Source organism: Doryrhamphus excisus, linkage group LG3 (genome assembly GCF_037039965.1).
Source record: "Doryrhamphus excisus strain RoL-2023G ecotype Guam linkage group LG3, RoL_Dexc_Guam_v1.1, whole genome shotgun sequence".
Taxonomy (NCBI): Eukaryota; Metazoa; Chordata; class Actinopteri; order Syngnathiformes; family Syngnathidae; genus Doryrhamphus; species Doryrhamphus excisus.
The window spans coordinates 14,984,112-15,011,651 of record NC_136359.1 but is presented as its reverse complement, the minus strand read 5'-3'; the positions used below and the strand labels follow the sequence as shown (position 1 = coordinate 15,011,651).

Below are 27,540 nucleotides of genomic sequence, written 5' to 3'. Positions count from 1 at the left end.
GATGTCATGGATTGACTACATAGGGCTCGCTTAGTTATGTCTGCTGAGCGGCTGGAGGGGAGTGGGCGAGGGGAGGGGAGAGAGAGCGGGTAAGCCAGCCACCAGGCATAGACCTGGAAATTAAAGCAAAGTTAGCATTGGGCAGCCACAAATACCTAGTTTTAGATATCGATATGCTTGGGTCGCGCCGTGGGTTTAGGCGACAGGAGCGGCTCGTTCATGGACACTACTCGATACGACAGGGGAACTGTGGACGTAAGAACAACGAGTGGCAAGAAGACGAGGATTGCACACAGCAGTGACAATAAAACAACACAACGAGGGTGAAGTCCGAGTACAGAAACAGTAAATATTACCGGCTTGCTGTTCGTATTTGAAATGATTGTTTCCATGCAGCGTATCAATGTGAACTTTAATCTCAGGAAACAATGAAGACCTAGCTAAGAAAGAACTCATCAAGTGTGTGATAGCCATTCCGCCACCGTTAGCTAACGCCTGCTAGTGTAACCAAACAAGCAAAGTTAGCTTGCCGGCTAATGCTAGCTGACAAGCGAGAGACGTTTTTGTTCAACTTTTAGTATTGTTACCTTGGAGTCTAAGCACTGACGGAGTGTTCTTACAAAATAGGGGAAGGGCGGGCTCCCTTCTGGACTGTTCCCCCTTTACACATTTCCCTGGAATGATGGCAGCGGAGGTCAGCAGCGAGGAGACGAGCTCGGTCACAACGGGGACAGGCGGAGGCCCGGAGACGGCCTCGTTCCCCTGCTATCCCAGGTCAGCTAGAGTGAGGGGGGCTGATTTGGGAGCCCTCCGTCAGAATTCTAATACATCTCCGGACCCTCTCCCGGACATCAGTATGATCTATCCCCTGTCTAGTGGCGACACTAGCGCATCAGCACTGTCCACCGCAGGGAGTGGCGGATGTGGACAGTCAGTTTTCCAAGGATCAAGCTCAGGGAACGTGGGCGGCATGTGTTGCTCTCCCACTTTGGAGGCACCGGCCAGTCGGATTTCACCTACATCTTCAGGGCCGGAAGGGGTGACTGACTTCCCCCCACTACCCCCACCGCCTCCCCCTCCTGGTTTAGGGAGTCTCGGTGGTACTATGGATGAAAGCGACATGCAAGATGGGCCGGAATACGAGGAAGAAGAGGTGGTGTTCCCCCTCTCTGCACCTCCCACAAACCAGTGAGTACTATATATAAGAAGTGTGAATGAAACATTGGCCAGTTATACCTGGAAAATAAACACTGGCAGCGTCATCACCCCCATGCCATTTGGCACAAAAATTGAGCTATGCTAAGCCATGAATGGTGATTGCTATTAACACTGCAAGTGCTGTTTGCATACTAAAATATAAAAATTGAAGCAAAGCTAATCACACGTGATGTGTTGTAATAAAAAAATGTTGAAAATAAAGTGACAATCAGCAAAGCTAAAAAACTGTAGAATGTAGCCGTGCTTCAAACACAAGAACAATTGTTAAATTTTGCTTATGAACAAAACTCTGTATTCCAGAGTTATCAATGTGGAAACAAGATATTAAGATCAGAAATTTACCATGTGAGTGTGATTGCAGAGGCAAGTTTTGATAAAATGTTATTAGAATTAAAGTGATAGATGCTTGCGTCATTCAGGATGAGGCCAAAGTGTGTCATGTGGGGAAGCATCACCACCATTATTGCTGGACGGAAGGAGGTTGCGCTAGACAAATGATAAGAAGGAGATGTAAAGGAGATTGAGTTAAGAAGATATTTATTATTCATATTTTATCATTATTTACCACAAATAATTTTGTTTAAAATAGTTAAAAATAATATGTTGTTCTTTGGCCAGTGATTTACTGGGGACCAGTCAAGGGTATACCCCTCCTCTCCAAAGTCAGTTGGGAAAGGCCACCACCTTACCTGTGGCTAATGAGGACAAGCAGGATAGAAAATGAAGCAATGAATTGTTGTTCTATATATTTTTTTATTTTTTAGCATTTTCTGCATACTCCTTGGTTGAGAGTTAAAAGTAAAAGTGATGTCATGGAAAATGATAAAATATGCAATTTTTAGGATGCTTGTAATAGGTGTCTTTTCTTAACATGTTTGACATATGTGGATACATTTAGAATCCCTGCCTTCCAATGATATTAGACCAGAGAAACATTCCCATCTTCACTGTAGACACTTTAATGTCCATATCAGTCAGGCGTGCGTACCAGTCTTGCAATAACGCTAATACATTCTCTCCCTATTTGTTATACTCTCATTAGAGAAGTGCAGCGCTTTGTCATTTCATGCCCTCATGCAATGAGATACGGAACGGCCCGAGTGCAGAGTGTGGATTCAGCTCTTATTTTAGGTGGCACCCTATATCTCCCTGTCAGATTAGGCAGAGCAAGAACGGGACTGGCATTCCACTATTTTCTTATTGTGTTGGGAAGTGGATACAATTTACTACAAGTCAAAGTTTTACCCTGGAGGTTTATTATGCTTAGGTACCAGAAAGTACCGAGTAAACGCATGAGCCGGTTAACTGACCAAATACAGCAGTACAAAATATCTTTAGTTTATCATGTACAGCAGTGGTTCCTAAACTTATGCGTACACCGTCAGGTTTGACTTGAAGCCATGCAAATTAAAGGCTTTTAAGTGCTCCTTATAGTGCAGAAAATACGGTAATGTAAATAGAACAAAAACAGCTGTCTGTGTAGCATTATGGAAAATGCATACAGCGAGCATGGTGCAAATTACAAGCTCACTGAGTCTGGAGTTGCTAATAGCCACTTCCCACAATCAGTGGGTCTACTCGAGTTTTTTTCAAACACTGGTAATCCTGCAAAAGACATCTAATGACAAATTTACACTTTACCAATGTTGTAGAAAACTTAACGCTAAAATGCTAAAGCTACTTACCATTCAGAGACGTCTTGAAGTAACCTCTTTTCTTGAGAAACCCTGGACTGTCTGGATTGGATTCGGAATCCAACACATATGGCTGCATATTTAAAAGACGACATTTTAAAAAGATACATCCGCTGTTTTGATTGTGACCAACCACAGCGGAGTAGGCATGCCTGGAGGCGGGCCGTGTGTGGAATACATTAAATCAGACCGGTTTCCAAAATCCAAAGAAATACAAAATTTTGGCAAAACATTGGCAAAAAACAGGAGATGAGACTTCAATACTGATGGTGGCATTATCTCCAGATTATCTCCTAATACTTTGTGAGGTGCTGTGCTGTTCTTGCCTTGTAATGATGACCCAGTTAACATGAGGTTACTTATCAAGAATTGTTCTTGTGTAGGACCTCTGATAAGTCCTATTTCTAGAATGGTACTGGTACTTGCTCCGACATGGCTCAGATTTTGGCACAACACTACTTGATTTGCAAAGCAGTCTCTCCTCAGTGTATGTCTCCTCCTAGCTGGTCATTACGGTGCCACAGTGTATTAACAGTATTAACAATGTGCCACAAAAAGGCAGCTGTACTTAGGATTAAGCCAGAAAAATATTAGATATTTATGACATGACAACTTTATGTCGAGAGTGATGAGTAATAATAGATAATTTTTGTATTAAGAGTCACCTTTTCACCTATTCCTCATGTGAGTGCATTTATCTTGTATCTTCCAGTCACAGGAGACTACACAGGGTTGTTCTCTGACCCCCTTCGTTGAGCAATTTTTTGCTGTGTATGTCTTTAACTGATCTTCAATTACTCTGAGTCAGCAGCTTGTAAAGTGCATTTTACAAGAATGGACAGTGGAATGTCTTTGCAGTGGTAGAAGTCATCTCCACTGCACGTTGCACACTGACCGTGAAAGCTCAACTCTGCACATTTAGCAGAGTGAAAATATGTGTCACAGTAAGAGAGAGATATGGAGAGAGAGATTCATTTACAACTCTTGCAAACTGTGTGCCATTCATAAACTTACTTAGTGCAATAAGAATGTCACACTGAAGGTTAAACAGAGACATTTGTCCTCAGAAGTGTTGGATTCTACTGTCTAGAGAAAGTACCAAGTTTATTGCCTGAGCTTAAAACAACACTGGGAAAGGAGTCGTAGATTTCAAGTTTCCACGAAGATTAGAGACCGCCTAAGTCATGAAGGCTTTTCCACAGGGGTTGGTCATACAGAAGGAGAAAAAGGAGGGAGGGAAATCGAAGATTGGCATAACTCTAAATTAGTTTACCTACCAAAGTTAGCCGATGGATATGAAAATGTACATAATAATTGCCCGCTGTGTGAAGTGTGGCAAAAACAATAGAAGTCAGAAATGTCTCCTGATACGTAATGGCACATAGTTTCACTAGTTTGCTGAACCTCGCTGTAACTGTGTGTTCGTCTTCATTGCCTCTTATTGGTGGAAAATCATTATACATTACATGTACACATCCCGATCCACATTTTTTGGCTTACGATCCGATCCGTTTTTTGTTATTGTCTTGCTGATCCGGTACTGATCTTTGTTTTTGTTTTTTTATAATATGGTTGGGCGAGATGGACTTTAGCGTATATCACAATATTTTTGGGATGTATCACAATATGATGATATAAAAAGAAAAATTCTACAGTAAACCTCGGATATATCGGATTCAATTGTTCCCACTGGTTTTGTCCGATATAAGCGAAATCCGTTATATGCGTATACCGGAAAATGTCCGTTTTACGCATATATCGGATTTATATCTGGTATATGCGTAAATCTGATTTTATCCGTTATAAAAAGGCACTTCCTTGACTATGTTTCCAATGTACCTGGACTGGGCAATGAAAAGAGACGTAAGGTAATGAGAATTTAACTTTATTGGACTCTGAGCATAACAAATTGTTAATTAAGCTAGGCCCTGTTACGCCCGTCAGGCCTACGTTATTTCCAATAGTGAGGTTAAGATCTCATTCACTGCTGTGCTAGTGTTATTGACGTCACTCACTTTTATATTTGTCCTAAATCTGGAGCCAGGAGAAAGACACAATGCGGCCATCCGATATATGCGAGGGAAATTGGAACGGGACTGGAGATTTTGTCCGAAATAGGCAAAATCCGTTATAAAAAATCCGATATGTGCAATGAATTTTTATTGGAAATGCATTACAGAAAAATTGGTTCTTTTTTATCTGTCCATTGTGAGCGAATTTCCAATATATCCGAGTCCGATATATCCGAGGTTTACTGTAATTTTAATTCAGAATTCTAGTGAAATGGTTTCATCAAGTTAGTATTTACATACATTTTTCAATGACTTGTTCATTGTTGTGGCTAATGTGACACTGCAAATTTTTTTCTCACCAGCTCACTTAGCTCAGAAGTGATAGATTTCCATGTTTGGCTTGACCTATAAGATTTGTGTAGCACATTGATTGATAAGGAAAAACCTTTGGTTTGCATCCATTTCCAATGTGTTATGCAATGTCCTGTCATACCCAATACTTGCCATACCCAGCCTTTTCTCTCCAGCATCCTGTTTTTCAACACTTCAGAGCTGTTCATTGTAACCTTAGCAGGGATCCTCAATTCCATTTCAATTGTTTTTGAGACTGGAATTTGTAATTTGAAAGATGTCTCAGAGTATCGTTGATAATCAATATTATACATTTTTTTGACAAATTATTAAATTAATTTTAGTCATAAGAGGTGTCATTCACATTTGCACCACTTGTGCACCTGTGTGAGACAATAGCTTGACGCAGGCGTTGCCTTATGTGTGTATGTTGTTGCAATGTAGCCAGTGACACTGTCAACTCTGTGGCCGTGCAACATTTTGCACTGTTTGGTTTATGTTTGTATCACCTTAAAATCACGAGTCGCTGTTAGCATATGCTGGCTCCATGCTAACGGAGCAGGGTAGTAGGTAGAAGCCCATTCGCTTCCTTCATTCCACTTATAGACCAATTTGCGCAGATAGATTTGAACCCTCTTGTTATCTAGCCTATGTTTCACAGAGAGAAAAACAGACATGAATACATATATGCATATCAATAGGCATACAACCTCCAATATTGGAAATTTGTTAATTTTCAGTTAGCAGTATACAGATAATGGTATCGGTAACCTACATTCCATGGCCACAACATTAGGTACACTTAGTGAAGAGATACAGGTACAGATAGTGGTGTACTTGCTCATCCCTACTGGCCAGACGAGTTGCAATTTTAAAACAATAAACATGCATGCACAACACACAGTGATGGCTGTAAAATGGTTTCAATCTCTAGTGCTAAATCTGTCGAATAATAATGATATGAATGAGTTTTTTTGTACGATGTGCCAAGTGTGGTGGTCATCGACTATTTATTCATCCATTCATGAACTCCATAATTGAAGTAAAAGATCCTTTGTGTGATTTGTTTGCTGTTCATGTGATTTTAACCATGCAAAAGACACCATCATGTATTTGATGGCGGAGGCTTGGCTAAAGCCAGCTTTATATTAAATAACCTCTTCAGGTCTATGCGCATCATAAGAATATATGCAAATGTGCATAAAAATGCAGCTTACTATAGTTTTCTGAATGCATGGATGCCACTCCCCACGGTTGCTGTCCCACTAAGTAAGAAACCAATAGGCAGCATGCTCGTGGTTTTTATGAGAGGGAATGAGGGAAGAGAAGTAAGCAGGAGGAGGAAAAGTAAGAGCAACAACTGCAGGGCTACACTTTTCAAAAGAAAGACTGACCCCATTGTGCTGCTAATGGATAACAGACATCGTTAGTAAAAATAAATGCATCCGGGGTGTTCATCTGCATCGTCGTATCCTTGTGCTCGTCCTATTTATGTGGATGATGACGGGGAGATGAATGCATCAAGGCGACAGCAGCATTGTAACATCATGGCTTGTTTGGATTTCAAGCTGCCTTGGCTCCGCTTCTCACGTCAAAGCTCACAGTTTGCCACGCGGTAGCTGAATCGGCGGAGCGGTTACAGCTTTTGAAACCACGGGACACAGTGGAGGGAAATGCAGCAGAGGGTGACTTCGGCGTAAGTGGGGCATCAATTAAATCAACAAATAATACCTGACCACACAAGCAACTGACCCCCTGTTGCCTGTTGCAGATGAAAGTGGGATTTAATTTTTATACATCTTTTAAGTGATACATGTATGAGTGTGAAATGCATTGTTTGAATATTCTTGAGATACCTTAAATACAATTTTATTCAAGACCAAGTTTGGTTTATCATTTCATGGCCATGTTGTATCCTCCTGTGGATTGGTTATTTTTAAAATGTTGGATTTGAGCTAGTTTGTGATCATTTTCTGTTCTTGAAAACATCTACGCCTCCCTTGACAAATTTTGACAGCTCCAGTGAGGTAAGACTAATGTCAAATAATGCAGTTTTTCATGATTTTTTGGTGCCAATGAGGGCTGACATCATGCCTTGGGTGATGTTTGTTACAGTTGCATCCACCAAGATGGAACATAATGAGGAAAAAACAGTTGAGGGGTCACAATAGAATGAAATTAGTGACAGACAGCAAGATCAGGTCCAGTTGGCTTATGTTGTATATATCTCTGTATCTGTCCTGTTACAGAACCTACTGCAAAAAAATAAAAACACAGCTCGACAGTTTTTACAGAACTAGGTTATGCAAGTCGACAAGCATTGAGATGTTGACCTAATAAAACTGCTGCATAATTTAATCACAGCATTTCTTACTTTGTTTGTCTGTAGACGCTTTTGTTTTCAGCTAATCTATTTTTGGGCATTGCTTTTTTTTAATGGGAAGCATACACCCTAATTTTGAGCAGTGTGGTGTTCAGACTTAACACACAGTACAAATTTCAATGGTATTTGATGATCTTTATTTATATACACTGGAACCTGTGTTAATGTATGCCCTGATTAGCGTGTTGGCATGACTCTGGGCCAGTAGGACTCGATTTAACTAGAAAATGTTGTCTTCTCAAGGTGTTATCCAATTCTGATGCACCATGGTCTGCACTGTTAACAATTTCCGTATTGAGATTTTGTATACTGAATATTAATGCCTTCCACTGAGTGGCATGTCAGTCAAGTAGAGAAGCGGGACGTCACTGTTTGCATGTTCTTGCATGTTCAAACTGTTTCTGGGCATTCCTCAAGTTGCACCTAAACCTACCACCACTGTCATTGTGTGCGTGTGTGTGTTTTCTAACACTCTTCCTGCCTGATCTACCGTATGAAATATATCGAGTTTTAAAGTTTGTAGATCAAGTCAAAGAAAACTTTATGATAAACTTGACATAATTGTGCGTGACACATAAAAGAAACACGTATGCAGTCTTGTAATATTGAGCAAATGTCAACCATTAGGTTAATGCAGAGAAACTAAGGCAACGTTGACACGACAGGGTTTGATACACAATTCAGATTTTTTTTGTTTAAATATGATTTTTTATTTGGTCATTCACATTACCAACCAAATGCAACATGTTAATCTGTCTGGAAAGTGATGTGCATGTGCCAAAAGCACTACATCACTCACATGTCTATGTGTGTACGAAGTGAATATAGGTGCAGTATCAGCGTTAGTGATTTCCTTTTCATGCCGATACTGTGTAAAAAGTTAGGCTGGTATCATCGATACCGGTCCGATTGTATGTGCAAATTCACCTGATGTGTCTGGTATTGAGGTAGTGGTGTGATTTCAAAATACTATATACAAGCTAAGAAAAAACTAACAACTTCATGACGTATCAAAAGTATCACTATTTTGATTTCGACTCGAGTATGAAGGAGCTGGTATGAAAGTGTCGATATTTCAGTATGGATAAATCCATTCATAGTGTGCTTTTCTGTCTTATGTTTACATGGTACATAATATATGATAAATTAGATCACTATAATGTACGCATTGCTACTATTTATAGCCACTCTTGTCTTCAGTCACAGTGAGCTACGGTGAATACGCTACAATCCTTTGCCTGCAGCCCAAGCTCTCACATTGTTTAAGAGACGGCCTGTCATCCGGTTGCTAGTCTTACAATACCTAGTTCATGTCTCCACAATTGATTAATCTAAGGATTTATGGCTGATTCTTATCGCTCCAGAAGGCTTCTATCTGTGCAACCACATCACTTGCTTGTTACATCGGACATCCAATCTCATCGGTTTATTGTTAACCCTAATGTACAGTAAGTTAGGTTTTGCTTCTTGTAATATTTTAACACTGACGGGCATTTTTAGGATTTACATTATTTTCCAGAATACAGAGTAAAGCAAACAGTTAAACCTTATGTAATATTTGGAGTGAAGCTACTTTGGCTTGGAAAATGACGTGCTGAGCTGTGCTGTCTGCCACTGTCACTTTGTCTTTTCTTTTTGCCTCTTCTATCTTCCTTCAGCATTATTCCCACAGTTGTATTGGCCTCTTAATGCTCCTCGGCCTTACTCTCCAACTGCACTCAATTTCGCTCTTCAATACTCTTATCACACAAATCCATCCAAATCCCTCCTCAGACACTTTTCTTTCCTTCTCCTTACTTCCACTCAGCAAGCTGTCCTTGTAGAGGGCTTTATCACACTTGCTTTCCAAAAACAGACCTGCTAGGTCATAACTAGGTGGGAGCACTTTCTGCTCTCTTGTTACAGAAATATTGCAGTTTTCTGCTCTTTGACAGGCACTTGTAGACTAAATTTGAAAATAGCATGTTTGTTTTTTACGCCCGTTGGACAGTGTGTGCAGGATTCTGCCTCACCATGCTTTGGGTGATGTTTGTTACAGTTGCATCCACCAAGATGGAACATAATGAGGAAAAAACAGTTGAGGGGTCACAGTAGAATGAAATTAGTGACAAACAGCAAGATCAGGTCCAGTTGGCTTATGTTGTATATACATATCTCTGTATCTGTCCTGTTACAGGACCTACTGCAAAAAATAAAAATAAAAACACAGCTTGACAGGTTTTACAGAACTAGGTTATGCAAGTCGATGAGCATTGAGATGTTGACCTAATAAAACTGCTGCTTCTTTTTTTTCTTCCCTAACATTAGGACTGAAACTGAGAACGGAACTGATTATCATTACTTTGTTTTAATAAATAAAGTGGAGATAACGTTTGTTAAAAACCAGATGATACAAAGCTAACACATACACCATGTCTGTTTTATAGGCAAGGTTAAATTAAACCTGTCATTATTTTGGAAGAAAGTTCAAAGATTGGTTACATAAATCAGGGACTATGTTGGAGAAATAGTGACATCTAGTGGTAAGGTACATTGTTGAAACTTATTGAACACTCCTACTGACATCCGTCATTGAAAATGTAGAGAAAAGACACAACATCTTTAAAAAGTTATACATTTTTTGCTCTTTTACTATGCACTATTGAGGAACTGTGACGAATAAGACTTCTGCTGTTTCTACAAATGCAGTCCAAATACACGCAGGACATGGCTGTACATAGACATATCCTTCTTCTCTAAAACACCTACTCTTTTTGTTTGTCTCAGGTGGTACCATGGCAAGCTAGACCGAACCATTGCAGAGGAGCGGCTGCGTCAGGCCCGGACCCATGGCAGCTACCTCATCAGGGAGAGTGACCGCCGGCCCGGTTCCTTTGTCCTGTCTTTCCTCAGCGTGACCAATGTGGTCAACCACTTCAGGTATGTTTCATTATGGAAACTGTAAACTGTCTGAATCTACAGCATAAAATACATCAGAAATAAAAATATAAATAAAATACCACAATGTTTTCAGTATCAAGCATTAAACTGAAATTCATCAGCTGAGCAAAAGTTTTAAGACCATAGCTGTAATCCCACCACCCCCCAAGTAGCGGCACTGCACCATTTTTGTTAATCACCTCTAACATTGCATTTGAGTATGCTTGATGCCAGTTTCTGGAGGCTATTGAGAATGTTGCCATGGGTGGTGGAGATAGTGAATGCCCTCTGTGAAGCTGTCTGGAAATGATGTCCATTTTTGTAGACCTCCCTTGCCATCCATCCGCAAATGCTCTCAATTGGATTTAGATTAGGGGGCATGCAGGATGGTTGAAAAGGATGCTGCAAATGAACCAGAATTAGCCAAAAGGCTTTTTTTCTTTTGTTGTCCCTGGACAGCTGTTAAAAATTGTTTCCTGTAAACAACAGTAAGATGGTGTGCAGCAACAATCTATGTAGAAAGAGAAAAAGCTTCTTCTTTGCCACCAAGAGACCACGACAGTATGAATACCTCACAGAAAATGACATTGAATCCACATTGTTGAGAAGATTTTGGCTTTATATGGCTGTGTGGTCTTAAACTTCCATTTTTTATTTTTGCATTTTGAAGCCCTCCTTAGGATCCAATGTGCATAATATATATTTTTGCAATTTGCACCTGGTCTTACAAATTTTATCAATTTTAATGACTATTATTGCTTTATGTGCTCTCTACAGGATAATCGCCATGTGTGGGGACTATTACATTGGCGGGCGGCGATTCTCTTCCTTATCAGACCTAATTGGTTACTACAGCTATGTGTCTTGCCTGCTCAAAGGAGAAAAGCTGCAATGGCCCGTGGCCCCTCCAGAGGTGAGATTGTGTTTCATGTCATTTATGATTTAAACTATACCCCTCATGTTGTTGTCTTGCATTGTTTATTGTATCTGCATTTGCATTTAGCTCTGAATTATACTAAATTACCTTCTGTTCGATATGTTTATATGCATTATTGTGTTTGACAATGCATATTTGAAACTATGCAATAAATAAAATCCAACCCTCAATAAAAAATGTGAATTTTGAACGGTTTTGAAAAATGGTAAGACTAATGAATACCAGACCGAAAGACAAATTGTGAACATTTGTGAAAAGGTGGACGAAAAGAACTGAAGTATTTTTACATGATGGATTGATTTGATTTGAGCAGTGTGCATAATGATACAACCCATCAGCCCATTAATTGAGTTTTATTTTTATTTTGTCTCTTTCCATAGCCTGTAGAAGACAGGAGGAGAGTAAGGGCCATACTGCCATACACCAAAGTGCCAGATACTGATGAGATCAGGTAAGAGCTTCTATTTGTCTTACATATATATCATCAATAGATGGTGGTTCACATATTTACCACTAACCTAATGACTGAGCCATACAAACCTCAAACATTGCACAGGTCAGACCCCTGCTGGTTAAACCGTGATACTTCAGCCAAAATGTTGGTGCAAATTTAGAAGCGCCACAAATAACGTATGATGATTTAGTGAAGACATAATAACCTACATTGTATTATGCTACATAAAACCTTTTTGTAACGATCCTTGTTGATTAAATGTGTTTTCAGCTTCCTGAAGGGGGACATGTTCATTGTTCACAATGAACTGGATGACGGCTGGATGTGGGTGACCAATGTTCGCACAGAGGAGCAGGGCCTCATTGTGGAAGATCTAGTGGAGGAGGTGGTAAGTGGATCCTACATTTGACTTTATACATGCTGTACTATTTGTTTTATAGGGCACAATTCAATACAGTTGCATTTTGTGGAGATAAAACAGATAGTAATACCAATACTAACAGTTTTTTGACAGTTCTGAAAAATTGTTTCCATTATTGTATTTGTAGGGGCGGGAAGAGGATCCACATGAGGGAAAAATGTAAGTGTATTGGTGTATTTTAATTTAAACATGTACAGCATCTAAATGATTAGGGTGTCACTCACTCATACTGTTCAACAACCTACATTACTAATTGTCCTGTTAAATCCTCCACAGCTGGTACCACGGAAAGATAACAAAACAAGAGGCCTACAACCTGCTGATGACAGGTACAATTCTTCTTTGACCTTGACAAAACAAATCAGAATTACGACTTTTCCTTTTCTCCCTGCTCATACATAGTTGGACAGGTGTGCAGTTTTCTTGTGCGGCCATCAGACAACACACCTGGGGACTACTCCCTCTTTTTTCGCACCAATGAGAACATCCAAAGGTTTAAGATCTCTCCCACCCCCAACAACCAGTACATGATGGGGGGAAGGTACTACAACAGGTTAGTATGACAGTATGCTGGGAGTAAAATAAAAGACTAATGCATAGTTTTAGATGTGGAACATTATAGCCAGCTGATGCTGTGGATTTTTTAAATTGTATATTTCTTATTTTTAACTATATTTAAGCTACTGTATATTGTTCCTTATGTGTGATACTTCATCTCTGCTCACTTTTTGGCAGTGTTGACGACATCATTGACCACTACAAAAAAGAACAGATTGTCGAGGGCTACAACTTGAAAGATCCTGTTTCAGTGCAGGTTGGTACATGCGTTTAACTTTTAATTTCCAATGATTAACTATTGTCTGTATCAAATTTAAAAGTAATGAAGCCATAGCTGAACATTATTTACTGAATGAGAAAAAAAGGAATGACTTTGTGGTCTTCTTTACTTTGCTCAAGGTATTTGAAGTGATGTCATAGTGTAGGTAGGCTGGTGGTCTTGTGTGTATCTGTGTTGTTGTATAGCATTGTATGTATTTCATTAGCACCAGGAGCAAGTCATCACGGACACAGTAGATGGGCGAGAAATTTACAACACAATCCGGCGAAAAACAAAAGATGCTTTTTATAAAAACATTGTCAAGAAAGGCTACCTCCTCTTCAACAAAGGTATGTTATGTGAATAAAATTTTTAACAGCACCATCATTATGTATTCCGTTCTTATTTTAATTTTCTCACCCTCAGGCAAAGGCAAACGGTGGAAGAATCTTTACTTCATTCTGGAGGGCAATGACGCCCAGCTAATCTACTTTGAGAGTGAGAAAAGAGCCACAAAACCCAAAGGGCTGATCGACCTCAGTGTGTGCTCTGTTTATGGTGTACATGACAGTCTATTTGGCAGGTCAGGTGCTTTTGGTATAATTTAGTGATGTTACTAGGAACCTGTAGGTGGGTAATTCTAATACTTTCATTTCTCCTTTTGTCATTTTCAGGCCAAACTGTTTCCAGATTGTTGTCCAGCACTTTAGTGAGGAACAATACATTTTCTACTTTGCGGGAGAAGTTCCAGAACAAGCACAGGTATTGCTCGTGTGAACTTGAAAAAACATCTTTAGTCATCTCTGCCTTCAAGAACTTTCATTATTTTATGTCTACAAAGTAGTTTTAATCGTATGTCTTTCTCATTTTTTCCAAGGATTGGATGAAATGCCTTCAAACATTCTGCAGTAACTTAAGGAAAACAACTCAGCCCACCTCTAACAAAAGGCTAAGACAGGTAGACATGCCTGACATGCACAAGTCCATGTGTGATGAAACTGCTGGGTGACCCAAACCTACAGTATACACCTTTTAGCAGCTGATAACTCAATTGTTGGACTTTTTGAATGGGGACACCTACAAAACAAAGATAGCAAGTACCGGTAATTGTTTTGCAATGTGTGCGATTCCATTGCTTTGCGTTGTCAGAACGGATGTCAGTCAGGGGTAGCACAAAAATAGAATGGTGTTAGTAAATTTTCTTACATTTTGAAAATTGAATTAATTATAATAAACATATTATTTAAAGTGTGTGTACATTTCTGAGGGAAAACCTGTATTTATGTACAGCTATCTTCCTTTTTCAGGTGAGCAGCCTGGTGCTTTATGTGGAGGAGGCCCACAAGCTACCAGTCAAGTATTTCACCAATCCTTACTGTAACATCTACCTGAACAATGTCCAAGTGGCGAAGACGCACCCGAGGGAGGGTCAGAACCCAGTCTTCACAGAGGAGTTCATTTTTGAGTGAGTCTCTTTGACAGTACGACACTACATTCTGTCTCTTCTGGTTTTCTAAAATAAAACTGTGCTCTTCTGTCTTTAGTGACCTTTCAAGTGAAATCAACAGATTTGAAATCAGCCTGAGCAACAAAACAAAAAAGAGCAAAGAAAGTGACATATGTACGTGCTTTTTTGTGTTAATACCCCTGTGGTCCTCTGGTTTCCTCCATTATTCAACTTTTGCTGTTTTGGTTTCTTCTATTCTACTCTCCATCAGTATTCATGCGTTGCCAGCTGAGCCGTCTGCAGAAAGGCCAGATGAGTGATGAGTGGTTCCATCTCAGCTCTCACGTGCCTCTGAAGGGCATCGAACCGGGCTCTTTACGTGTCCGCGCCCGTTACTCCATGGAGAAAATCATGCCTGAAGAAGAGTACAGCGAGTTTAAAGAGGTCAGATCCAGTTGCAAATTGCTTAGCACTGCATAGTCGCTGCACTGTCAACAATGATCCATCTATGTTTGTCTGTCCTCCTGTAGATGATACTGCAGAAAGAGTTCCATGTCATCTATGCTTTGGCCCACGTATGTGGTCAGGACCGCACCTTACTGGCAAGCCTCCTCCTGAGGATCTTCAGGCATGAAAAAGTTGAAGCCCCTCTTCTCAGGACTCTCAATGATCGAGAGATTAGCATGGAGGGTACGATGTGTATGCAGTCAAAAATTGTGTATACTGTACAAACAGCCAAAATTATGTAAAGGAAAGTAATTTTACTTTGAGGCTCAAAGTAATTATCCAGCCCATATGGATGTTTAATTATTGCATCCCCAGAAGCAAATTGATCACACAAAACCTTTCTGCAGAATATAATAAAACTGTTTTTAATTGTGGACAGATGAAGCCACAACGTTGTTTCGAGCGACCACACTGGCCAGCACACTGATGGAGCAGTACATGAAGGCCACGGCGACGCCCTTCGTCCATCACGCTCTGAAGGACACTATTCTCAAAATCATGGAGAGCAAACAGTCCTGTGAGGTAAACTCATGAAACTGATCTGATAAGCACAAGGCAACTATCAGAAATTAAGCACAGGAGAGAGAGCGAGAAATAGGCTAGTAACAAAAACACAATGAGATGGCTGCTATAACAATGCATCCAATAATAGCTGTGTAGCTGTATGACTTTTTTTTTTTTTTAGTTGTACTAGTATTATGATGTGGAATGGTAATGGTCTGCTGTCAACAAAACTATTGCTGGCATTACTGCTGTTACTAAAACTTAAAGAGGTTACAGTGGATTTAAGCCATGCTTCAATTCAAGTCTCAAGTTGACATATTTTACATACATATTACATTTGCTTCAACAATAATAGATGATAATTTAAGTTAGGTGTCTTACATGTCACTGTAGTCTCTTGCAATGTTGGTCCTCATGGATGTTCACGGTTTCCATCTGTGTTTAATTTGAAGTTGAACCCATCCAAACTGGAAAAGAATGAGGATGTGAACCTGAACCTGGCGCATCTCCTCAGTATCCTGTCAGAACTGGTAGAGAAGATCTTCATGGCTGCTGAGATCCTACCATCGTAAGAACAATCACACTTTATAATGCAGTTCAGCATTTTCATTGTTGCGTCTTAAAAATGTCACAGACCCAAGAAAGTAAAATGAAGCTGTTTTTGCTGTTCCAGGACGCTGAGATTCATTTATGGCTGTTTGCAAAAATCTGTGCAGCAAAAGTGGCCCACTAATACGACAATGAGGACGAGAGTCGTAAGGTAAACTCACACACATTAACTGAACATTCCTTCCGTGTTAAATGCCCGATGGCTTATCCATTTTCATTTAGCAAATTCACCAACTCTTATTGTGGGCAAGTGGCAAGGCGGGGCGTAGCAACAATCATATTTTTCCAAATGACTGTTGATTTTGACCTGGAATGTGCAAAACTCTGAAAAATAGTGATGCATCACCTGAATAAAACGATGGAATGAGTTAACAAAAGTCAGGTCGGCTGGCTTTATTTCACATGCCATACACTGTAAATAGTTAAAGTTACGGTGCATATAGTTATACAAAAATAAGCTCCTTTAGTCAACATGGTACATGATATGGTATTTGCTGATAAAAGACCCAATATTTAAAAATTGACACATCAGTGGTGTGCTTGCACACCATGATTACCCACCCTATTTTCAGGTCATGTGATCAACCGTGCTACACTGTCATGTGCAGATGGCTGTTTTTTTTTGTAAATCAGGATTTTCAACTTTCATCAAATATCACACAAAGGGATTTAGGGGCATTTGATGTCAAATAGCTAACCTAATATTTTCTGAATTGTATTTTATTTGCAGGTAAAACTGAAAAGAGAAATAAAGTGTCTCTTTCTCATTCATTTGTCTTTCAGTGGTTTCGTCTTTCTCAGACTAATCTGTCCCGCCATCCTCAATCCGAGAATGTTCAACATCATTGCTGGTGTGTACCCATTTGGAATTATACTCCAAATCTACTGTGCATACTGTATATGTCTGCAGTGTTGTTTCATCCATCCTTTTTTCAGATCCTCCATCATCAACGGCAGGCAGGACGCTTACACTGGTGGCAAAGTCTGTTCAGAACCTGGCCAACCTGGTCGAATTTGGTGCTAAGGTATGGGTTATCCATCTGGAAACTGAAATTGTTTTGTCAACATTTGAGCTAATTGTGTCCACAAATAGGAGCCTTACATGGAGGGTGTGAATCCTTTCATCAAAAACAATAAGCATAGGATGATCATGTTTCTGGATGAGTTGGGGGTGAGTAATATTTGATCCATGTATGAACACACCTACATAGAGGATTGGATTATTGAACTCGTTAAGTCTGTGGTTTGTTTGCAGAATGTTCCTGACCTCCCTGAAGCCACAGAGCACTTTAGGACTGATCTGTCCCGAGACCTGGCTGCATTGCACGAGGTCTGTGCCACACACTCAGATGAGCTCCGGACACTCAGTAACGAGAGGGGGGCTCAGCAGGTGAAGCGCTTTGTCTCTGTGCAACACTAACCATTGACACTCACAAACACCATTAGTTTCTTTGAATTAACAGTAGGTTAAAGGTAGTAGTAGGTGACGCCACTATTTTTTGAAAACACACAATTAACGCTTGCTTGCATGTCCTGCCGTTTGGAGAAACGGGAAGCAATGCAACTAGGCTGTGAACCAAGTTACCGCCGCTGTAGTGCCACTTCAGTATGGTGTATGCACTCCTATTTATGTTTATAATGAAAAACTTTGCGCATTGATCACTTGGCATGCAGCATTAAGGATTTATTTTAATGCAGCATTGTGTTGTACGTATTGTGGAGAACATTCAGAAAAATATTTAATCTGGATAATTTAATACAACAAAACAATGCAACATACATGCCCCACAAGATCAATCACAAGTTAACTGAAAATGTGATTAATCATGATTATAAATTTTAATAATGGGCCGAAGCTATTCAATCTCTTTAATCTTCCCACATCTTCAACAAACACCCGCTTCCTTCTTCGTCCTCTGCATGGGTGACGTATGCATCTATGCAATTCCTTGAAGCAGAAAAATCCTTGACAATTTTTTTTTTTATTTTAGTGTTTGAATTACCAGTATTGGAATAATTGTTGCAGCCCTAATGCTTTGATTGATTCAAACAGGATCCTGGCTTTAAACTCACAAATAAGAATTGCTTCACTGTATAGATTTTGTCGCTTGTAACTTGTATTGAAAACGATTAATGGTTTAGCTGTAATAAAGTAAAAAATCAACAAACCCCACATACATCAAATTAAAGGTTGTGATGAGGTATTTGACATCATACAGTACAGGATGTACTCCTCCTGCACGCCAGCATACCCGTGAGCCTAGTGAGGACAAGCGGTATAGAAAATGTGATGGAAAGTGACGTTGTTATGATGTCCACCAGCACAGTCACAAACCCACCAGTCACAAATCAACATAAAAACATTTAATAGTCACTATGTATCCATATAAACACCTGACATAACTCTTTACATGTCAAAAGTCAAAGAGCACTAATATATATTATATAAATTTTTCTGCAATTACCATCCAATTGTCTCTAAGCTTGGTAGATGCATGTTTCTTTTTGTTCCCTCTGCAGCATGTTTTAAAGAAGCTTCTGGCCATAACAGAGCTCCTCCAGCAGAAGCAGGCTCAGTATGCCATGTCCAACAGCAGCAGGTAGTACCACATCCGCTCTACCCTCTCACCTTTCTTCACTCCCATCTTCCTCCCCCACCCCACGACAAGTCTCCTCCACTGGGGTGCTGCACTGAGGAGACGTAGTATGTTCTACCCTCATCTCCATGGCAACCCATCCAACACCACCATGCCTCATGTCGTCCAATCGTCCCATCCATCTTGTCCTGTTTGCCACCGCCAAGAGCTATGCAACAACAGCTGAGTACAACCAATGCAGTTCTAATAAGAAACCTGCACCAGTGACTGACAGCTGTACGCACAGGAAAACCTTAGTTTTTTTTTTTTTTTTAAACTGTTTGGAAGATTCCAACTTGGTTTTTAGTCCTTTCCCTTGGTCTTGAGGGAGAATGCTTGGATTCGATTATCTGTACCTGCTAACAGAGATTGCCAAAGTCAACCCCCCCTTTGCTTCATATGAGGAAACTGACATGAAGAAGCTAGTTATCTCTTTTGTAACTGGATTCAGAACAAGGATGCTTTTATACTGTAATTAGTGATTGATTTATTTTAAGTTTGTTGTGATCAGCAAAGTGCTGAAACAAGCATGCTTCTTTTGGTGAAAAACAAAATATGGTTATTTTATATAAGAATAAATTCTCTTGCTGGGATCATGAGTATATAAGTGAGATGAATTCTTCTCCCTCAGATTGTATCAGCTATTTTGATTGTTTGGTTAAGCTTTTTTGTGCTGTTTTTTCCTCCAAACTTTGTAATGCCAAGCAAGACATAATCAGAGAAACCAAGTATAATGCAAAGTGTTTACAGCAGATGTTTTTGGAAATAGTACCGACTGTATCAGACATGCATGCACTTATTAAACAGTTTTTGTTAAGTAGCTGGACTGTTTCATTGTCATCTTAAGACACAATGTTTAGAAAAATAGCTTTTATTTTTTTTAGTCACAGAATGGGAGCAAACAATTGCTAATGAATGGCAATTTACCCCATTGTACTGCAATTAAGCAGTGGAAGGAGGTCGGTCACACAAATTTAAATGATCATATCAGGTCTTCATCAGTCCACTCCTGAAATAAAACAAGTTTTAAATAGCTGATTTGCAAGTGAAAATGAAATGGTGGATCATTGCCTCACCTCTTCTGTCAAGCGTGGCTCTTTTGCGACGTGGCCATCCTCCTCATAGCCTCGCTTGCGTTTGCTGTTGCAAGCAAATAGTGACATGTTTTGAAGATCATCTCCCATTATCATTGATGTAACGTAGATGTGTAGTTTTCATCACTTCATTTCAAGTAAGTACATTTACAATAGTAAATAGTGACAGCATTTACTTTTCCCAACATGTTCACTCTATCTTCCAGGACTGAGTGCACCATCCTGTCACTAGCTGCTGCCATCCAGGTAATGTGAATACTGCGGAATCACACCTGAGAGTCACAGTGCCGGCGAGGAAGAGCGAGAGGCGTGGAGCCTGAAGTCGGCTTGTATTTTGCAGCATGTGGCCTACAAACCCCATAGATCAAATGCAATATGGCTGCTGCCCTCCATCGAGAGGACAGACTAGCTGTGTACATGAACATTGTCCTTCCAAAGCCTTTCCCAAATATGCTTTAGACACAGACGGCATGTTAAACTAGATGATGGACCTGAGCTACAGTAAGCTCTATGAACTCCCTGGATGTGGACATAGTAGCACGGGATGGGGTGGGTGGGGCAACCAAAGTAAAGAGGTAGCATTGTCTGCAGTCGTCAGGGAATTTTAATAAGACTACACAAGCCTTAACTTCCTTTCTACACACCATCCTTACATCCAGCTCTTCCTCCTTTAACAACCACATGACAGTTTTTATATGCTGCTTTGTCGACTTATACAGAAGCAATGTGTGTTTGTACAATGTAGCTAAACAGCAGAAAGGTAGTCGTATTTAGGAGATCCTGTTTAAGTGTAGCCCGTTCCTGTGCATGTTACCTCCAGCTAGTACATATTGTACATCACCACCTAATGCTTTTACTTATCTGCAGTCTCTCCAGCCAAAGCAGGTGCTGGAACACACAAACACCTTTACACCTCGTGACTGTTCTCTTAGCTTCACAAGTAGTCACACCGTGCACAGATTCAACCTGGGTTGGCCTCCTTGTGATTGAAAGCTGCACTGTGTGAATCTGTGCCTGTCCTGTAGCTCAAGAGTTGACCAAACTGTTTACTCAACTGTAGATGCACGTAACGATATCACGGACCTCACCAAGTGTCAACTAGCAATCAGGCAGATAAGCATTATCAGCTGTACCCACCAGGTATGGATGACCCCCAAAAGGAATGTGGCGTTCTCTTACTGTACTGTACTTTGCTGTATTTCATACAGGCCAATGTGTTCCTTTTTATTTTTCTACCTGATATTGACTCTTTTGCATCTTAGATACGGCAACCTGGCAGAAATAAAACTGTTGTGACATGACGCAAAAAAAGGAGTGGATCACTCAGATGTGTGGGGTAGAAACTGTAAAGGGTTCCATAGTAGAGCTGCAAATGTGTTAAGGAAACCTGCAGTTGCATCAATAGCATCTCATGAGATCAAATCAACTATCAACAATTCTGCTTTCACAAAGACGATAATGCTCAGTTTTCTTTGTTCAGAAAGGTTCATTAATTATATAACACCGCACCGTAAATGTTATTTACAGTTTAAAAAAATTACATTTATTGAGTCACTCAAAATGGAGCATTGTTAGCTTTGCGAAAGTAGAATGTTTTCAAGATCTCAATGAAGCGTTGTTCCTAATTCAATGTCTGAGTGAAGCATCAATACCATCGTTAGCGTTTTTCCATCCTTACTTGTTTGAACTTGTGCCAAATTCTGCGTGTATCCTCGCCAACTTTTGTTTGCAGACATTCACCTCCTGAGGTTGTGGAAGCTGGTATCTCTTTAGTAGGTTTTTAATCCCTACAACAGGCAGACAGACGGGCCTTCAGAGGATGTGACATCGCCATCTTGTGGCACCCAGCTGGAAGTGCGGTTTACTCACGTCGCATGGAATCAAACATCTTGGAGAGGGTTTCTTTGTCATCCTTCAGTCCCAAGCATCCAGTCAGGTAGCTAGCAAATAAAATATTTGTCCATGAAATAAAATAAGGTTTTATATGTGTGTTTTGTACACGACAAAGAGACGACTCAACTCCAAGTGACCTACCTCTCTATGTTGAGACCAGCTCTTGAGGCACCACTCAGGATAGCAGTAAGGGCGATTTGTGATGGAGAAAACAGCAGCCCTGCATCTGTCATGGCTGCATATGCCAGAAAGTCATCAACACTCTTCCTCAGTGACTCCGGGTTCTCCAGTGTAGGATATCTGGTCTGAAGAAAAAATGGATATATATATATCTCCAAGTACTCAAACTAACCAATGTTACTAGTTCAATATTTAGCGGTTCACCCACCTTGAGGTCAATGAGCAGGCCTTCCAGGGGTCTGTAGGGGTTGTGGACTACCAAATGAAAGTTGAGTTGCTGAACAAGCAGCAGCTCGTACTCCAGGATTTGTTCTGAAACCCGCTCCTGTTCTGCTGTGGTCTCCTGCACAAGGTTGCCCACAAACTGGCTGTTGGAGACGTTGAACTCATCCACCTTGCAGGCCAGATACGCGCATGTCAGCCTGAAACAGTGTAATGAAAGCATGCATGATAAGTAGTGTATTGTTTACTTTTTTGCATTTCAATTCCACTCCTGATATGTGCCGTAACATGGCACTGACCGCATTCCCCTCAAACAGTGGCTTCTGCCCTAATTGGCACCATGCTCCAATTTATCGCTGGGTATTTAATAAAATGCTACACCTCAAATATAATTACCTTCAAGAAAAAAAAAAACCAAAACATATGTTGCGGTACATGATAACACAAACTGCCTGCAAAGCAGATGTTGCACCTGTAAAGTTGAAGTGTTACAGCAGTGTTTAAAAGGGAAAGGGGTATAGATGCTGCTAGACTGGTTAAGAAAAACCTAATCTAATTTAAGCTATGGTGAGTTCATTTCAAGAGGACAGCACATGTTCAGAAGACAATCATTTTCAGGGAGTAAGGAAGGCCCTGGTTGGGTACATAAACATCCTGAACCACTATATGAGGAAATGTACCAGTACCAACTTTTACTCACATGATAATCCTTGGATGGTACTCCATAAGAGAGTTGTTCATGTAGAATCTTCTGAAGTACATGAGCGATGTTCCCTGTGACGGCAAACACAACTTTATCATATCTACATGAGAGAACTGAGATTATATTGACCTAACGTAAAAAAAAATGCAATTACATACAATAACAGATTTTGGCATTGTAGGCTTGAACACATTGCAGAAGTCCAGCAGCCTCCTCTCATAGTTTCTGAAGAGGATGTCTTCTTCATGACGCTCCAGGAAGATGGACTCACTTATTTTGTGCTATGGAAGCAGACAGGAAAAGGCGGGATCAAGTCAAAATTGTCAGGTTGGAGGTGAGGAACAATATGTGATTATGTTTCTATCAGTAGTATTGTAGCAACCCTGAAGTTATGCTGCTATGGGTTGTATTTGTCTGACTGATTTGGGTTGCCGTGAACGCGGCATGGGTGGAGTCATTTCAATGCAACAAAGAGCTTGTTGATCAAACACCTCCTCGTGACTTTAATAGCTTCTGTGCATACGAGAAAGTATTTACCTTCCCGCTTTCTAGCGCCTTTTTTCTGAACTTCTGGTTGGCTTCACATCTTAACAGTTCCACTTCTTCTTCGCTGTTAAACGTCCAGTATTTTCTCTGTGAGCTGTCATGGAACATGTCTGCAAAACAGGGCGTCAAACATGTCAGAGAGAAAGCAAGTTATCTTTGTAGGATGCTCAAACTACGACAAGCTTTCCCCTTGGCGCCAATAAAGGTACTATAAAGGTAGGCCGAGTCTCGTCCTTAAAAAAACCCGACGTTGACGATAAAGTTAGCCAGTGGGTACTTGCTAGTTTAGCTGTATTAGCTTGTTTATGCTTTTAACGATGCTGTTCGCGCATTTTACGTCACTTTGCGCTACGTCAATTCAATCATTTTTCATAATGCCTAAAAACTAGTTATCGAAGCACACATTATTTACCGTTGATGACAACACTTCCCCAAATACTAGCTTGTTCGCGTTAGTGAATCCTACTTAAAGTTGAATTGAAAATAGCACTGGGTGACGGTCGCATATGTGTACGCCACGTCGTCGCTGGTTGATGACGTTGATGGACGAAATGCGCACTAAATACTGATTTTCTCTATATCAAACACGTTTTATTTTTGCTAATAATTATGGAATTTAAAAAAAAACCTAAATATACTAAATCTGCAATTTTACATCCCCATAAATATTGTTGGTACATAAATACAAAAAATATAGACCATACTAGTCGAAGGTTTGCACAGTTTGGAGTGAGTGTATGTGTATATATGTATATATATGTATATAGTATATAGTATATAGTGGAAAGAATATATATATATATAATATATATACTATATATACTACCACTATGGTTAATGTGCTAATGTCACCACCTTCAGTTAATTTGGACAAAACCAGACAATTGCAGTCATTTAAGATCAGACAGCATGACAGCTCTTGAATCAGACAGTATGTCTCAACACCCACCCGTGTTTCCGCATACCATCATTTGCATAAACAGGAGTCATTTATGAATAATGAATGTACGTGCATTCAGCAAGAGTCGCTCATTTGCATATATCACTGCAGCAACGGTTTGATTTCCTAGCCTGGTGTTGTTGTCTTTACAGCACTGCCAGCCTGCATTAACCATCCGCAAGCAAAGAATTAAAGCTTAACCAGGTATGTGCTTGAACAATTGTACTATCCTTGCTATTATTCTGCCTTTGCCAATGATTTTGAACTTGTGCGGGGTTAGGTCTGTCTGTGATTGGCTTGTTTGTTATGAGCACCGTGCAGCGTCTACAGCACAGCCACCATTGCATAAACATAAGGAAACATGCAATATTGATGAGACCATTGCTCTGTGTGTGTGTATGCTTGTGAGCATTGGTGACAGCACATGCATATCTGTTTGGCCAAAACACCTTTACTTTTGTACTACGTTTTGTGTGATGAGGCAGCAGTGTGGAGTGTATTTTATTTATAGATGAAATGTTTGGTGTTGATATATGGCAGTGTTACAGGTCATCACTTTGTCATAGAAATTATTTTTTGTTTCTGCCTGATCAAGTCCGACTCCACCTTGAGCCCATATTAGAAATCTTTTCATGCACAAAATGTGAAAAGATTGCAATTTGTGGACACAAAGTCACCTGACTGATGGATTGGTGCCTCACCTTGGCTCAACTATTGGTGTTGAGGAGGAGGAGTACTCCATACAGTATGAAGCCCATCTCTCTTGTATAAAAGGAAATAATTAGGAAATAACCTTGGCAGTCATGCAAATGATTTCTCTGACCAATGAGCTCACTAAATCTCATTTGACAGTCCTCCTTTTTGTTGCATGCAGCCTTCCAATGCAGTTCAGCTTCACGCGCCAACAACTGCAATTAAAGCCTGATTCTAAATCCTTCCGTGTGCATATTAATTATGTTTCACATAACAAACATGCCCCCCCACTACTTTTTTTTCTGTGCAGCTGTTGCCTTGGCAACCAGTGTTTGATGTCATCAGGGACACCTCCAAGGACACTCATACAGGCACAGGGTCATATGCACTGCAGCTGGGCATCAACACCCAGCAGTAAGATGGCCACCAATCCCCCTTTAATCCTCCTTTAAACAAAAGAGGACGTGCATGCTGGTTATGTGTGACACTCCTGTGAGATCCACCAGCTTGTCGAAAGAAATTAGAAATACATTTTAAAGCCCCATTTGCTTTTCTCAGGTTGGCATTGTTTTTTGCACCCTTCCCCCTCCCCTGCAGACACTTAACGCTCCCCCACGGACCCTCCTCTCTTTCTCTCTAATTGAGCTTTGTGTCTACCTCCACCCCCATTCAAATGTGGACTCATTTGCATAGCACCATGGCCAGCTCCCCAGCTGTACAGTGGAGAACTAAATGAGGAACACAGACCCACTTTACGTGATGTGAATACTAAGCAGCCAAGCGGCGTTGTTTGTGTGTTTCCTGGAAATACAACAAGCACCTGAGAGATGAACAGGAAGAGCACATCAGTGAGCCATCTGAAAAGACATGCAGGATGTATTGTGAGAAGTAAAACGTTTCAGTGTTATGTGTGATAAATTGATGCGAAGGAGTCATACAGTGCGATTATTAGAAACCAGGTGCCTTTCTACTGAGGGTTGCATACAGAAAAATCAAAGGATGCAGGTGATCACTTTGATATTTTTCTATATTTTTAAAATTTTACAAAATGGCTAAAAAAAAACTCTTTATGTACGTTCAAGTATTGTGTTATTATTTACTATTAAGTACTAACATATCTGCTTTTTGTCTTTACTTTTGCCATTTTGCTCTATTTTTTCATATGTTTGCACAAAACACACTTTGGACACCCCTGATTTTAGCTTTGCCCCAAATCAGAATGTCTAATCAAGAAATTACAAAAAAAGCAAGATTTTCTAAGGAGATACTTTTGACTCTGGTGAGGAGGCAAAATGGGGTGTACTACTCCACTTCAACCAGCAGAGGCATGCTGAGTAAACTACTGTGTTGACCTATATTTCCCCCTATAAAAAGGTTAAAAAAAAACAAAAAGAGAAAGACATACCATTGTTATTATCAGGGTCTAGAAATGTATTTACACAAACTGACTTCTCCCCAAGTGGGTCCGAGCTTTTCTTCTTGTCACTTGCACATGCCAGATGCAGGCATAACACCTGCTCTAAAAAAAGTGTCTCAACAATAATAATTTTAAAAAGAGGTCTTTTATTCAGGGTTGTCTTATATTTACGTCAGTACGGTGTTTGTGAGGGAAACGCAGGCCAATCTCATGCTTAATGTGCTTGCCTGCGTTTTTGATAGACTATTATACAAATCCATATTATACATACTTGATGTGCCTGTGTTACTACAGCATTGTATCAGTACTCTGTCTTTAATTGTTTGAAAATACTGTTAGAGGATTAGACAATAAGAACATTAAAACATACGACTATCACCTTTAGTTGTCCATATATGTCAATGTATGTATGTGTTGTCCATGTATTCTAGTTGTTTCTCTTGTCTCATATAACAGAGCCCACGTGTTTTGTAACTTTTTGTATAGCTCAACCTTGTTGAGCCATGGACCAGGCCCAGCGAGAGTGTTTGTTCATACACCATTGAGGAACCTCACCGATGTTTGGCTTGAGTGCATAGAGACACAATTATGCTGAATTTTTTATGCACTCCAAACACACTCAACGCTACATGTTAAACACAACCTTATAACGGCAACCTTTTAAGAACCAAAAACCCAAGGCCAATTTTGATTACATACATATTGGCGAAGATTTGTGACATTTCATCAAATTCTAGGATTCAGTCATGGCTCAAGAAATGCTCATTATGTAGGAAAATCAAACTGCTTTGCTTTGTGCATACCGCTTCCCATGAAGTAATGTGAGTGCTCTCAGGTGAAAGCTAAATAATTCATGCCCATTTCTAAACGGTTGCTCATATTTTAAGTACAGAAGAAGGTGGGAAACACACGTCTTGCTTTGCAAATCCCTCTGGTGAACAAC

The 27,540-nt window shown here is 40.1% G+C and overlaps 2 protein-coding genes and 1 long non-coding RNA gene across 4 annotated transcripts; 2 read left to right on the top strand and 1 right to left on the bottom strand.

The window, feature by feature from the left end:
- The first annotated feature begins 55 nt into the window (after positions 1-55).
- Positions 56-21,324, top strand: rasa1a (RAS p21 protein activator (GTPase activating protein) 1a). 2 transcript variants are annotated; one of them, XM_078789726.1, is made up of 27 exons: positions 56-345; positions 628-1,188; positions 10,425-10,577; positions 11,355-11,490; positions 11,895-11,965; positions 12,239-12,356; positions 12,517-12,548; positions 12,666-12,718; positions 12,792-12,942; positions 13,125-13,203; positions 13,433-13,556; positions 13,633-13,789; positions 13,881-13,968; positions 14,084-14,164; positions 14,514-14,671; positions 14,751-14,827; positions 14,925-15,097; positions 15,184-15,343; positions 15,540-15,682; positions 16,117-16,232; positions 16,338-16,424; positions 17,057-17,124; positions 17,210-17,298; positions 17,367-17,444; positions 17,529-17,663; positions 18,794-18,873; positions 18,943-19,729. In XM_078789726.1, exons 2-27 carry the CDS (start codon positions 680-682, stop codon positions 19,094-19,096), a joined length of 3,270 nt encoding a protein of 1,089 aa, XP_078645852.1. In that variant the 5' UTR covers positions 56-345; positions 628-679; the 3' UTR covers positions 19,097-19,729. The 2 variants fall into 2 exon arrangements, with proteins under 2 accessions (XP_078645852.1, XP_057926805.2); XM_058070822.2 differs by lacking the exon at positions 18,943-19,729 and adding an exon at positions 20,210-21,324 and having other exon boundaries at positions 57-1,188.
- On the bottom strand, positions 19,765-24,086 carry ccnh (cyclin H). Its single transcript, XM_058070825.2, has 10 exons — positions 23,960-24,086; positions 23,539-23,657; positions 23,160-23,282; positions 22,999-23,072; positions 22,285-22,498; positions 22,038-22,201; positions 21,873-21,943; positions 21,682-21,790; positions 19,986-20,049; positions 19,765-19,918 (listed from the first exon to the last, which is right to left on the bottom strand). The coding sequence occupies exons 2-10, from the start codon at positions 23,653-23,655 to the stop codon at positions 19,892-19,894; spliced, it is 963 nt and encodes a 320-aa protein (XP_057926808.2). The 5' UTR covers positions 23,656-23,657; positions 23,960-24,086; the 3' UTR covers positions 19,765-19,891.
- LOC131128201 (uncharacterized) lies at positions 23,488-26,203 on the top strand. Its single transcript, XR_009129603.2, has 3 exons — positions 23,488-23,763; positions 24,640-24,691; positions 25,491-26,203. It is a non-coding gene; the product is annotated as an uncharacterized LOC131128201 (long non-coding RNA).
- The last annotated feature ends 1,337 nt before the right edge of the window (positions 26,204-27,540 follow it).

Coding starts and splice junctions, on each gene's coding strand:
- rasa1a (XM_078789726.1), top strand. CDS start 680: ATGATGGCAGCGGAGGTCAGCAGCGAGGAGACGAGCTCGGTCACAACG. Junction 10,578..11,354: donor AATGTGGTCAACCACTTCAG/GTATGTTTCATT, acceptor TGCTCTCTACAG/GATAATCGCCATGTGTGGGG. Junction 15,683..16,116: donor AGAGCAAACAGTCCTGTGAG/GTAAACTCATGA, acceptor TTTAATTTGAAG/TTGAACCCATCCAAACTGGA.
- ccnh (XM_058070825.2), bottom strand. CDS start 23,655: ATGTTCCATGACAGCTCACAGAGAAAATACTGGACGTTTAACAGCGAA. Junction 23,073..23,159: donor CAATGCCAAAATCTGTTATT/GTATGTAATTGC, acceptor TTGCCGTCACAG/GGAACATCGCTCATGTACTT. Junction 19,919..19,985: donor AGCCACGCTTGACAGAAGAG/GTGAGGCAATGA, acceptor GTTTTATTTCAG/GAGTGGACTGATGAAGACCT.